We start from the raw sequence: 14194 nt of genomic DNA on the forward strand, positions 1-14194 counted from the left end.
ACACACACACACACACACACACACACACACACACACACACACACACACACACACACACAAAAACAAGACATTTCAGACTATATGGCATGTTAAAAAAAAACAACTAAATTTACATTTATTTTAATGCGACCACATTTAATTTCAGTTGCAAAACTATTTATACTACTATTTGTTTAAAAGCCCAAAAAAATAACGTGTAGCCTGTCGAAGTATTAGCATTATGTGGGAATTTTTTTTCCATAATTCTTTCTGCCAAATCCAAACTACTGTCAAACTTTTAATGTCTGTTTAATATTTAATTTCTACTGTCTAATTTCTAATTCAAAACCTTACATTGCACAAGATCTGAAAACAAATCCTCTTGACATATGGTCAGCTTTTGTTGAGAGGAAAATTTTCACACATTTGTGGTCACAATAATGTATGGTAGGATTCTGAAATTAGACCTGCAAAGGAATGCATTTATATAACTAACTACCAGGGTTGAAAAAGAGTCAGCAGTGTGTAGCTGTAATAACTTGCACATATATAACCTCACACCTTCTAAAGAGTAGATCAGTCAATGTTTGGTGCCTTACTTTTTGTGTACAACAGTCTTTTATTCCATATTTTAAACTCATATTTTAAGGCTATTGAAGATGAGGGTGGTGACCCAGGAAACTTTCAAATCAATCTCTCAACTGATGCCACAACAAGGAGAAGTGGAAAAGCTAAAGGTAATACCTTGTTGTTACACTTGCTTGCTTATCATGACCATGTATCTATCTATACATACATACATATACATAAACATACAATCAATATGTTTATTTGTTTTGTTCTTTTTTTTCAGGGAAGAAAGTGGATTCTGATTTGGACACCACAACAGAAGAATCCATGGTTTCAAAGGTGACTGTAGCGAGCCTGTTTTTGCAGGATTTTTCCTGCTCTCTTTCCAAAGTTTCTAAACACTTGATAAATAATTAATTACATTTTGTTAAAATTTTGTATAAATTTTATTTTGCAAAGATTTTTTCAGTAAATTGCTTCAGGTTGGGTCACGATAAATGCCAAACCAGAAACTGGATTATTATTATTATTATTTTTTAATACTATGGACTTTCTAAAGTTTATCTTGTACTCCAGTTGCTACAGCATTGATTGCAAGGAACTTGTTGGACACAGAAAGGACCTGTGATAATCAAAACTGTTTTAAACCTTAAATGTTTTTTGTTTGATTGAAAAATGTCTTTATTTTTCAGATCATATTGACAAAAAAATTTATTAGAGGAATGTCTTCTCATTCAATTGTTTTGTTTTTCTAGGAAACTGAAGAGTCTGAATCAGAAAAAGGTATGTACAGTAGCACACTAGTGTTACCTGGTAAAACCCTGGTAATTATATTATTTCCCTCTTGAAGCAGACATTTGTGATTACCTTTCAACATTTACGAAGGATGGATGGACAAACATTTTTGAAAAACCACTTGTTTTCTTTAGTGTGGTCTTGCGCACAGAAATCCTTGAATTCTGATTGCTTTCAGATAGAGGTATGCACCTGTATTGGACCACTAATCGTTTTAAAGAAAAGTTGTGCTTATTATTTTTCCATTGCCTCTGGCATCAAACGTTGTTCTCCAAGGAAGTGAAGACTGAAGATTTACAAGGATGAGTTTCACAACATCTTGGTTTGAAGAAGCCAGAAGAAGAACTTAAAACAAGGACTTTTTGAACACTGATGGTTGCGTAGAATTAGTTCAGATTTTCCTGATGAATTTGAGTTTGCCATTCCTTTTGCCCAGGATTCAAGCAGTCGTTTTGGTGTGTCAAGGTGAAATAGCCATCAAAGAATGCTGGAATTTGGCATAACTCTTGGACACCACCTTAAGGACACTTTTTGCTACTCTGCTGATGATTATGATATGTACTGGAAGATGCACTCCCTTTGGTTGGAGACTGGCAAAGATGGACTACTATGCTCAAACCATTACGAATTGACAGAACATATTTCAGCAAGTTGGACTTGGTGATGAAAAATCTCTTCCTTTTTTTCAAGTTGGCTGTGTTACAGAGATTAATTTCTAAGCAAATATTGGAAGATTTTTTGAATCTCCATGGACTGATTGAAGATGTAATTTACCTACAAGATGAATGAAGAACTGATTTATCTTCTGAATTTGGACAATGTCAACCTTAGGAWGCCTCTGGAAAAACACATTCACCGTGAAAGATGGCTCAACATGTGCTAAGAATTAAGGAATGATGAATCAGAATCATCTCATTTTCAGTGAAGACTGTGTTTTGTGTCTACCTGTGATATCTGCGCCCTCAATGACCATTAATACTAAATGTGCTTTATATTCTACTTTTTAGGTCATGTTACATGCGACGTGTCAATGTTAAAAGTTGTTTGTGCCATGTTTATCCTTATTAATCCCTCAGATGTAACTGATACAGATGGTGGTAGTCGGGAAAATGCTAAGCCTCCGCCCTGTGAGGACAGCCTTGCTCACTCTGACGCTGAACCAGAGACAGAAGTTATGGCGGCTGAGCCTGATCCAGAACCTGATTCAGAGCCATCAGGCGATCCAGAGCCTGATGCAGAAGTAGATGAGGAGACCGAGGCTGATGAAGATGCTGAGCCAGAGGCTGATGAAGAGGAAGAGGCGGATGAAGAGGCTGATGAAGAGGCAGAGGTTGACTCTGAAGTGGCTGAGATGGATGCAGAAGCCCAGAGTTCCTTCAGAGAAGCAGAGGATGATCACCTGTCTGTCTCAATCCAAAATGAAGATACCCTCACCCTAGAAGTTGATGGTGATGACCTCCTGGAAACAGGTAAACATGTGAAACTTCCAGATCCAGAGGTAGAGAAGGGCACTGACGAGATGGAGACCAGTGCTGAGATGAGTCCAGATGATGACATGAAGAAAGACAAGATGGAGTGCCACAGAGATGGCAAGAAAGACGATGTGTCCGTGAAGAGCGACGATGGAGATGACCAGATGAAAGCTGAATCTGAAGACAAAGAAAAGGATTCTGGGAAGAAAGGCCCATCTGCTACTGGGGCCTCAGGTCAAGCAAAGAGGTTTGTCTTTCTATGTCAGTTTTTTGATACTCCTATCAAGTCCAGCTCACTAAGAACGCCACTTTGTGGGTAGCCTCAAGATTTTTTTATTTTTTATTTTTGCCGTAAGGAAATTGTTCACTGATGTACCTTATCCTCCAGTTTACTACTTTGCTTTGTTTCTCAAGTTGGTTAAATTGTGACATAAACCGGGAGCTGAGAAAACAACTCTTACTTTGTTACTTTGACCGTTCGTTCCAGCAATTTTAAAGCTTTTTGCAGTTTTTACACACGTCTGTGTAAAACAGCATTAGACCCCATCTTGATGGTTTTTTTTCTCCCTTTTTGGTCAAATGATTCACTGAAGTTGAACAAACCTCTGAAGATTTTATTGATCCAGGGAATAAATTGGCTGCTTGACCCACATCACCACTGGAAAAAAATAAATAAAACAATGACGTCTTTGAGACAAAGGTTCAGATCTACACCTTRCCTAAAGGACTTTTTATTTTTTTATTCTACCAGATGTATGTCTTGTCACTGCCTTCATTTTAAGTTTGCCTTCACTCATTTCCTGCTGTCGTAACATTTGCATTTTAGCTCTTCGAAAGACCGAGATGGAAAAGCTGGAAAAGATGAAAAGGGTAAAGTATTAAAAACATGTTTCTTTTAAGTTGATCTTATCTCTATTTTAAGCATCATAACCAGCTGCATATGATATGTTTTATCAGCAGCTGTCAGCAGCAACAGCACCTCTTCTCGTAACATATGGGTGAGCGGATTGTCTTCAAACACCAAAGCAGCAGATCTAAAAAATTTATTTGGCAAATACGGAAAGGTAAATTGTGATTTTTTTTTCATATATATCATTTATATATTCATAAAATGTCACTGGAACTTTCTGCTTTGTGTCATAACAATGTTTCCAACAGGTTTCAAGTGCCAAGGTGGTTACGAAGGCTCGTAGTCCTGGTTCAAAATGTTACGGCTTGGTAACGATGTCCTCTAGCGTTGAGGTGGCTCGGTGCATCTCCCACCTTGACCACACAGAACTCCATGGACAGCAGATATATGTTGAAAGGGTAAGGAAGAAAATAAATACTCTTTTATTTCTATTATTAATAACTTTGATGGCTTGTGTCATTGTGATTTCACTTGTGCTGGTTGGTTTTTTCCTATAACTTCTAAAGGCCAACAAGGATCCATTCAAAAACGATCCCTCAAAGAAGGAAGTGGAGGACAAAGCAAGTTCCAACAAATCAAATAATAAGCACAGCTCCACTGGGACAAAACAGACAAACAAGTGAGTGATAAAATAAAAAGGTTAAGCGTCCTTTTTTGTTTGAATCTCATTTATTTATTTTAATTTATTTATTTATTGAAATTCTTGTATAATTAGAGCACAAGCATCTCACAAAAAAGAAGAAAAGAAATCTGATAAACAGTCAGAAAAAGAGAAGGATCCATCAAAAACGCAAGAAGCCAGAAATAAAAAATCAGATTCGGTTTCATCAAACACAGGACCAGATTCTGCAAAGAAGGAGGACAAAAAGCGTCCACGTAAGTTTCCCCTTTGTAGTCGGTTCCTGGAACATTTGTGTATTGTTTAAATGGCTGCTCTAATAATTTTGTTTCCTTTCAGGGAGTAAAAGCCCAGACCAAATGGTGCCTAAGCCTAAATTTAACTTCAATTTTACCCAAAACAGACCTTTTAATAGGGGAGGATATTTTCATAGAGTAAGAGTCTTTGGTTTTTAATTGTAACCTTTTTACTTAAAAATAATGGTTTTTAATTTTGCTGAGAAGATAAATTAAAATTGTTTGTTCCATTTTCAGCCTTTTTTTAATGCCAACATGCATCGTCATCAAAAATGGATGTTTCCTCCTAGACAGGTAAGGAACGTTTTGTTAGTATGGATATTATATTGAACTAAATTAAACATAATTTTAACTTAGAATTCTGTTTCTCACCTTTTTAGTTACCAATGGTCAGAGGAAAAGGAGAGTCATGGATCAATATGAACTTCTTGTCTTTTGATAAACTGAAGGCGGAGAAAGAGGAGAGGATGCGTGAGCGTATGGAACGTGTTCGCAGAGCTGAGGAGCTGCACAGGTAGTCAGGAACAAAGCACAGTTTGTATATTTATCAGAAGTAAAATAACTATTGAATATACAGTCCCCTCCAAAAGTATTGGAACAGCAAGTCAGATTCTGTTCTTTTTGTGGTACACTGAAGCCATTTAAGATGAGCATGAGACAAGAGCTCAGAATGTCAGCTTTTATTTCCTGGTATTTACATATAGATGTGTTAAACCACTTAGGATATATCATTGTATTACACAACAGCAATTTTGGTTGAGCAAAATTAATGGAACAAATAATCTTAAGCTAAATAATATTTAATATTTGGTAGAATAACCCTTGCTTGCAATGACTGCCTCTAGCCCGTGACCGTGACCTATCMACATCACCAAGCTGTTGTATTCTTCATTTGTGATGCTGTTCCAGACTTTTACCGCAGCTTCTTTCAGTTCTTGTTTGTTTCAGGGGGTTTCTTCCTTCAATCTCCCCTTCAGGAGGTGAAATACATTCTCTTATGGGGCACAAACAGCCATGCATGCCCAAGCCATGACATTACCTGCACCGTGCTTCACAGATGAGCTTGTGTGCTTCAGATCATCAGCATTTCCTTTCATTCTCTACTCTTTTGGTTACATCAGTCTATTAGATTGTCTTCCAGAACTTTTGCAGCTCATTTCTGTACTTTTTTTTGCAAATTTCAGTCTGTCCTTCTGAATCCTATATGAGTGGTTTGCATCTTTGGGTATGGTCTCTATATTTCTGCTCTGAGTCTTCTTCGAACTGTGGATTGTGATGTCGTCACCCCTGACTTGTGGAGGTTGTTGGTGATGACATTTTCTGATGTTTTGGGAGTTTTCTTCACAACTCACAATATTTCTGTCATCAACTACTGTTGGTTTCGTTGACCGACCTGTTGGATGTCTCGATTAGTACACCAGTAATTTCTCTCTCATTCAGGACATTTCAAATTGTTGTGCTCACTAGGCTCAATGTTTTTCAGTGACTTTGATTTTCCTTTTTTATCTTCAAAATGGCTTGCTTTCCTCCCATAGACAGCTCTATGGTCTTCATGGTTCTTTAACAAGAAATACCTACTTTATAGGTTTAAACCCAGGCCAGAACATAGACTGTTTGACAGAGTAAATAGTTCTGCATGACTAATGAACCTTAAAGGCAGCACCTGGTCAATAAGAAACACCTGTCAGTCACATGTTGCAATAGTTTTGCTYATCTAAAAACGTTATAGAGTAATATAAACGATGATATGTCGTAAGTAATCAAACACATATACTGTATATGTAAATACCAGGAAATAAAAGCTGGCTTTCTGAACTCTTAACTCATGCTCATTGTTTGATCTTAAACTCAAGTGTCTTCGGTGTACAACAAAAAGAGCAGTATTTGACTTGCTGTTCCAATATTTTTGGAGAGGACTGTAAACCTTTGATATTGATCTTGCTTTTAACTTGATGTTTTTTGTCTGTAGGCGACGTGAAGTAGCAGAACAGGAACGCAGGGAGCGCGAGCGAATCCGTCTGATGCGGGAGAATGAAGAACGGGAGCATCTGCTTCAGGAACGCCACAGACTGGAGATGGAGAGACAAAAACTTGAAAGGGAGCGCTTGGAGAGAGAGAGGCTTGAGAGGGAAAGATTCCGCATCGAGCAGGTAAGATCCACGTAAATGCAACTATGGGGCTCCGCACTGCATTTAGGAGACTTCTTTTTTTATATATGTATTCATATGTGTAGAAGAAAGGTTGCTTATTTGGTAGGCTGTTAGTGTAATCAGATTTTTTCTTTCACATTAGAGAAATGTACTGCTGTCATACTGTGTGCGGTACTTTAATTCTTTTCACATTTTATCAGCACCTTCCGTTTTTTTTTCTTTTTCTTAGACACAGTCACAGTTTTTCTGTGGCAATTAAATTTAGCTGTTTTTTCCAGTTTTCTTTTAGTTCACTGTTTAAAGCATCTTAGAAACAAATGTTACATCATTTTGAATCAAAGGAATTTCACCGTAAAATTTTAAAAGTTTACATTTCAGTGAAACATGACTTGAGTTCTGCAAAAACAACTTGATGTAGCACTTCTGCATCTGATAAGTCACTAAATAAATTGGTTGTATTTGAATTTGCAACTTATTTTCTTCCTAATAGTTAACATGTTTTAAAGTGTATAGTTTTCTACTGTTTCTACTTTTTATTTTTTGACTCTGTTAGGAAAGACGTAAAGAGGCTGAACGCTTGGCGCGTGAACGCGAGGAGCTTCGCCGGCAGCAAGAGCAGCTTCGTTTTGAGCAGGAAAAGAGAAACCACCTTAAAAGAGGACGGGAGGTGGAACACGGGTATTTATTATTTCCTCACTCAAGTTTATGACCAGCACTGTTGGAAGTTTGTTGGTAAAATATTGAAACAAGATATTTGACAGTAGAACAGAGTAGGTGACTTTTTGTTGTTGATGTTTTAGTCGGCGGGATGATCCTTATTGGAATGCCAATAAGAAGATGCAGTCTGAATCTGAGGTTCGGATGAACCAGGGCACTGGTTACAACCGACAGCAGACCCGCTTCTCAAACATGAATCCTCGTGAAAGGGGACGCTTTCCAGACGCTGGTGCTCAACAGCCAGCATATGACAAGTGAGTGGGCTTTTATTACAGCAAGTTGAGGAGTCTTGTATATATTTGAGTGTAGGAATATAAACTGTGGTTAGGGRAGTCATCCTGTAACTGGTGGATTGCCGGTTCCATCCATCTCCGTTGTTGTGTCCTTGGGTAAGACACTTCACCCGCCTTGACTGCTTGTGGTGGTCACAGTGGCCCAGTGCACGGCAGCATCACCATCAGTATGAATGTGTATAAATGGGACTTGATAAAGAGCTATATCATTTCAAGCCATTTACCATTGCAGTAAAAAACAAGAAAACCTACAGRGGTATTACTTATGCTTTATTTTAGTAACTTTGAGTAATTTCGTTGTGGTTCTTTTCATTTCAAGACATAACAGGTTTGAAGGTGAACCTGAAGCTAAGAAGAGTCGCCCAGCTCCTCCCAGAGAGGCCTCGGGCTTCGACAGATACCCCAAGAACTTTGACACAGTTCGCAGAACGGAACCTCCTCCGCGTGCTGAAATGCATAATCGTCCTGTGCCTGCTCGACCTACAATGCCCGCCATGTCTCACAACCGTCCACAAAGAGATGTGGGGCATGGGTGGAAGAACGATGGAGGAATGAACACCAACAAAGGAGACATGCGGTAAAAACTTTTTTTTTTAAAGCAGCAACATAGGAATGTTACAGCAGTCATAATTTTAAAAATGTTTTTGCTTTKTGCAGAGGACCCATGCACATGCGTGCAGAGCGGCAAGGTAGAGATGATCTCAGAGAGGGCCCCCCAGTGAACCGTGGAAGGAGCAGCTTTAATGAACGAGTTGAAAGGAGACCCATGGTGATGAACGATCAGGTCAGCTCACCTGATAGGACAGTGAATCCACACAAGTAGTATCTGTAGAGGTTAAAAATGTGAGATGAAAAAATGTGCAAGTAACACAATTAATATGGATGTAAAATGAAAAACAATAAGACACATAAGTTATGAATTTATTTTGAGCCAGTTTGATAAACCTCTGACTTAAAGGTCTTCATCATTGTGGAATTAATTGCTACAAAGAAAAGCTACAGAAAAGCTGAACTGTGGAAAAATGCAGCAATAAAGCATTTGCATTTAAAGGGACAGCACCAAAATGAGTTGCTTTGGGAAACACCCCAGAAAAGAGGTGAAAGAGGGGCTTATGGAGTTACAATAAGTAGGAATTCAGATTAAAGCATTGCAGTTCCCCTTTATTTAGACTCCAACTGAATGATTTCAATGTGAAAAGGACGAATTCAAAAACGTTATGTCCACTGTAAGACTGGATTTATAGTAAGAGTTTTGATGGTGTTTTACTTGTATCTAATCATCACATTTTGACTGTATTTCTTTCTACAAAATTCATCTCTGCAGCCGTTCAGCTCTGGCCGTCAGGTCGTAGTGGAGCGTCCAGTCAGAGAGCAGGGAGTGAGGAAGGAGTGGCACGGTGGTTCCAGCTCTCAGGGAGGCGTGTTCTCTAACAATCGTAGGATGGGAGACAGTCGGAGCGGCATGATGGCTTCTTCTAGGTATATGAAATAAACCGAGCAACCTTGGGAAGCATTTTGTCTTGCAGATATTTAAAAGACAACTTTTGTCTCCCTGCAGTCACTCGTCAGGACTAAGCCGGATTGTACAGATCACGAGCAATTCAATGCCCTCCAGCGGCAGCATGAGTGGCTTCAAACCCTTCAAAGGAACACCTCGGCCGTTCTAAAAGCAACTGTTTTTTTTTTTTTTTTTCCATTTTTGAAGCATCAAAAATTTGAAGGCTTTTTTTTTTCCTAAAATTTTGTTTGTAATGTTTAAAATGTCAACAGTTTTTGGTGGTTCATTTGCAACTTTTGAGGCTAACACTTTTTTATGTATGAAATATTTACCTCAGTGTAGAGTTTTCCTTGCAGTTCTGCTGTTACCATAAACAGCCCCGGTAACGCCTCTTATTTAGAGCAACATTGTACAGCCCTCAGTCTTTGTAACGTTTTCAAGATAATTCTCCTGTTGAGTGATATGATTTCAAAAGTGTAGCGTTACACTTTGTAATGTCTTATTTTAGTGTATTATAGAATTCAAAATGACCAAGATATTGACTTGGATGTGTCACTGTTTGAAATTGATGACATTTTTTTTCTAGTTTTGTTTTTTAATTTAGTTTTTAAGTCATACCTGGTGTAGATGTTTAATTTTTAAAGAGTTTTGCACTTGCTTAAAAAAAATAATAGACTGTATGTACACCGCACATTCTTAGCAGATGACCTGAACTGTATCACTAAAATAAAATAAAACCTTATTCTGTTACAGCTGGGAATTCTTTAAGGTCCGGCCTGAAAAGGGTCGTCTTTATTCCMGTTTCTGTCACTCTGGAAATCTGATACATGCTCTGGTAGCTGATAGTTCTGAGATTTTTCCGTTTTAGTAACATCCATATTAAACTTTGGGATTTCAGTGCAAAGGTGGTTTGAATCTATGAAGTGATTCATGCAATATGAAACCAGTTGATTGGACTTTTTGGCGTAGCTGGCATTGTCAGCTTTGACTAAGTTTTAACATCTCTTGTCATTTCAGTGGTATTGTTTAATTTCAAAAGGTGTGAGGGTTGATCCTTGAGTTGAACCAGCTGATGTCTATCTCTGTCATACTTAGACTTATTTTGTATGTTTTCCCTTCATGTTGCATTTGGTTGATGAAATCTAATTAAACAAATTGTAACCACYGAGTTGTTTTGATTACTTATTTGAGCTGGAATGACGTCTCAAATTATTAAAATTCAGTCATAAAGTCTGTCTACTTCTAAATGTAAATGCATTTCAGTTAAATGGAAATTGACTTTGGAAAATTAATATTCACACCTAATCTATTTTCCTGGGGCCTAGTTAAATTCTATACCACAATCAAGTAACTTACCTTCAKTTCTGAAAACGTATTTATCAAAAATAATCTTTGAGTCGTCTATGTAAATGCTTTGGAATTGGCCTTTGTGTTTAAGAACCTCCTACCGTTTCAGACACTCCCACTTCAGCACATCTTCAAAACGATGCTCCGAGGGAGGGGTGCTCTGTGGGGCGGGAGCTCAGGTGCAGACTGAGCCTCAGGAAGGAGCCTTGAATCAGCAAGCATTTAGACTGATTCAAAAWTTTCTCAAATATGCATAAATGAGTCAACACTCTGGGTATGTTTTTGACAGAGGTCTATAAAGTACTTGAAAAAAATTACYAAGTAAAAGTAAAAATACCAGAAAATATGTACAGAAAATGACTGGTAAAAATGTCACTAATGAGCAAACTAAGTAAAAGTCATAAAACTGTTCACAAAAATTGGGAAAGTAGAAGTAAAAGTACTTTTCCACGCTCTCTAACAAAYAAAATGTTAAATTTACAGAACCAAAATGGCTTCACAAAACCAAGTTTCTTTAAAATAAAATATCTACATCGCCTCAAATTTACTCTACTAGGTTTAGTGGAAATAGTTGATTTGATTTAGATGAGTAAAATCAACGCTTAATATTTTAGAGCACATAACTTTCATGATGAGTTCAGACAGATTTAATTTATAACAAGTAACTAGTTGTTAAACTTTAAAATAAAGAAGTAAAGTGTCATTTTTAGGTTTTAAAGGTAACTAAGTAAAGGTAAAAGTCACAATTTTAAAAAATACTTGGTAAAATTACAAATCCTCAAAAAAAACTTAAGTACTGTAACAAAGTAAATGTACTGAGTTACTATAAACATCTGGTTTTTTAATGAGGGAATATAAAGCTCAATAAAGATTTAGCATAATCCACCTCTAAGTAAGACTGTGGGAAATTACATTTTCAACCCAGTGTGCTCAGATTCCTGTTTAAATTCTGATATATGCAGCCATCAGTCTGACATTTACACTGTTAACAGAAGGTCTGTTCTGGAAACATTTCAAAGACATTCAGATTCAATTAGCAGTTCTGTTGTCATGATCCAGTCTGTAAGAAGAGCCCTTTTACAAAATGAGGCAACTTTTGATAAACTCATTCAGTTTCTGCTGAWCTGTGAGATGAGAAAGACTGACTTTTTTCAAACATTTTTTTGGTATTTTCAAAATCCACTGTTTTAGCCGTTAAATGYATTTTGTTGTGTATCTTGGAGTCTATAGGAATGCAGAAAAGTTTAATTTAATTCTGTTTTCTATGACTTTTTCTGAAAGATTACATCAAATTATTTGCGACGGAACAGACATACAAGGTCTGGACTTACCAACTATATTTCATYGTCTTCATTCTCCTCTGGCTCCAACATGTAAGGCTGGATGGACAAGCTGTTGTTGGCATCTTTTAATTAATTTGTAGATAAAAAGTTCCTGCTATGTAGTCGTAAACTCCTCTATCAAGCTACAACGGACCACTCTGGAAGGTGGAGGGGGGTTGGGCGTGAAGCATCTTGTATGAATTTAAAGASACAGCCGAAAAACGAGTTGATCTGAGACACACCTCAGAAACGTGGCGGGGCTTGTGGAGTTGCAATAAGGAGGAATTYGGAMCAAAGCATTGCAGTTCCACTTCATATAGACCCCAACTGTATTATTTTAATGTGAAAAATAAGGGTTTAAATGCATGTCTACTTTAAAACTGGATTGAGTAAGAACTTTGATGGTGTTTGCTTACATCTAATCATCACATTTTGACCGTATTTCTTGCTACAAAACTYAACTTTGCACCCATTCACCTCTGGTCATAAATGAAAAACAATGTGGTAASAATAACAACAAACAAACTATTGATCTTATTTTTTTATTAACCAGGTAACTTCTACTCGGGTTGAACGTCCCTCGTCTATAAGGCATTTGTTATATATATATGTATATATATATATTTATATACACATCATCATATACAATATGTGACTGTAAGGTGAAAGGCTACATACATTATTTGGTCATTTAAGTAAACTGATGAACAATAAAACCTCCCACCTTTTTGACTGTTGATAAGAACATAAAACTAACAGGCCAAACAGTGGAAATTAAATCCTTCGGGTTTTGAATAATGGATTTTTTTATTTATTTTTTTATTGTGCCTAACACTTCATTCCACACTTACACATGCTTTGCAAAATAAAATCGGGAAGTTTGATATTGCATTAAAGGAAACATCTCCATCTGGATTGTTCGGCAATCTGAATGTGTCTCATGACTAAAATGAACTCTGCTACATCAACACTCGCGTCTTAGAGAGCAGCTTTTTTCCTGCTTCTTTTTCATATTCAGTTTGAGCAGATTATCCTTCTTTCAGAACATTATGTAGTGTAATGATGGACCAGACTGGAAAAATTACTACCTAAATTAGGAGTACACCTGCCAACCTTTTATCTTTTTCCTTTTATTTTCTACATCGTTTCTCCCTAATGAAAAATGTTTCACTCCGCTGACATCCATCTATCCATACTTGTGATTTAAAAATGGCTCATTATCTATGAGCTGCCAYGCAGTTCTGTGTGTTAGTAGCCTTTAGACTGGTATAGATGTACCACTAACCTGAGTAGTTTTTAAAAATTGCAGCAAGTTCTATTGAATTGATGCTACGTTTCAACAACTCTTTGATTTGAAGCCAAAACTTTTTAACAGCCCTTTTATAATTTGACAAATATTATTCAGCTGGCGTAAGAGCAACTGATACCAATATGAGAAGTAATTCTGGCCATTATTCAGCTTTTTTTCTCTCTTTCTTAAAAAGGTACCTCCCCCCACCCCCTCAAAAAAAAAAAAAAAAAAAAACTAGCACTCTTGCACAATTTAGGTTCTATACAAAATGAGGTATGTTTCTTTTCTGTTAGTGCATATCAATGTAACAGTGCAAAACCAATTGCAAAAAATATATATAGATATATGTTCCACGATCACCTTTTTTTTACAGCATTTACCCCACAATCACTTTACAAGGCAAACAGGAATCCACTTTGAGACACACCAAACACAAAATATCCTTCTTTTCAATTTGTCATAAGAACCCAGGGTGAAACAAACATGATACAAGTAAATCAGATCAGAATCAGGTAATAATGAGAACAGCAAGCTAATGCACAGTAGTACATTTGAAAWAATAAAAACAAAGTGGCATGTCACTCCAAACTTTTTTCAGTCATACAATTTCAAACCAAAAGAAAAAAAATTCCTAAATAAAGTTTCATTACAATAAACCTCAACTGGAATGTCAAATATGTTCACTTAATGAGCAGAGACACAGATGAGGTGGAACAAAAAAAAAGATAATTAGAGTTAAAATAAAACACAAAGGGTGTAAAAATCAATGTTTTTAACCCTGTTTGATGACATTTTGTACTTGGGCAGCCAATTGATTGGTTTAGTGTGTAGGTTTTACATAATATGTGTTAAATTCTTCAAAGTGTCAAAGTTGTGTGTAAATATAATACTAAAAAGTTGTGACYGAGAGCAACTGCAGGCCAAGGAACTGTGCC

The 14194-nt window shown here is 36.9% G+C and overlaps 1 protein-coding gene across 2 annotated transcripts in view; it reads left to right on the forward strand.

Annotated features, from left to right (window-relative positions):
- The window catches only part of sltm (SAFB-like, transcription modulator), an 11979-nt gene extending 1515 nt beyond the window's left edge, over positions 1-10464 (forward strand). The window contains exons 2-20 of one of the 2 annotated variants that reach the window (XM_014027542.1): positions 629-716; positions 833-888; positions 1305-1332; positions 2421-3063; positions 3643-3686; positions 3774-3880; positions 3975-4124; positions 4233-4345; positions 4442-4602; positions 4685-4779; positions 4879-4935; positions 5022-5155; positions 6611-6791; positions 7345-7469; positions 7592-7762; positions 8121-8378; positions 8459-8585; positions 9126-9280; positions 9360-10464. In XM_014027542.1, the coding sequence (XP_013882996.1) occupies positions 629-716; positions 833-888; positions 1305-1332; positions 2421-3063; positions 3643-3686; positions 3774-3880; positions 3975-4124; positions 4233-4345; positions 4442-4602; positions 4685-4779; positions 4879-4935; positions 5022-5155; positions 6611-6791; positions 7345-7469; positions 7592-7762; positions 8121-8378; positions 8459-8585; positions 9126-9280; positions 9360-9468 (2802 nt within the window). In that variant the 3' untranslated portion in view covers positions 9469-10464. The remainder of the gene's footprint in view (positions 1-628; positions 717-832; positions 889-1304; positions 1333-2420; positions 3064-3642; positions 3687-3773; positions 3881-3974; positions 4125-4232; positions 4346-4441; positions 4603-4684; positions 4780-4878; positions 4936-5021; positions 5156-6610; positions 6792-7344; positions 7470-7591; positions 7763-8120; positions 8379-8458; positions 8586-9125; positions 9281-9359) is intronic. The other variant, XM_014027550.1, reaches the window with a different exon arrangement.
- The last annotated feature ends 3730 nt before the right edge of the window (positions 10465-14194 follow it).

The sequence above is a fragment of the Austrofundulus limnaeus genome, unplaced genomic scaffold, assembly GCF_001266775.1.
Source record: "Austrofundulus limnaeus strain Quisiro unplaced genomic scaffold, Austrofundulus_limnaeus-1.0 Scaffold5, whole genome shotgun sequence".
NCBI lineage: Eukaryota > Metazoa > Chordata > Actinopteri > Cyprinodontiformes > Rivulidae > Austrofundulus > Austrofundulus limnaeus.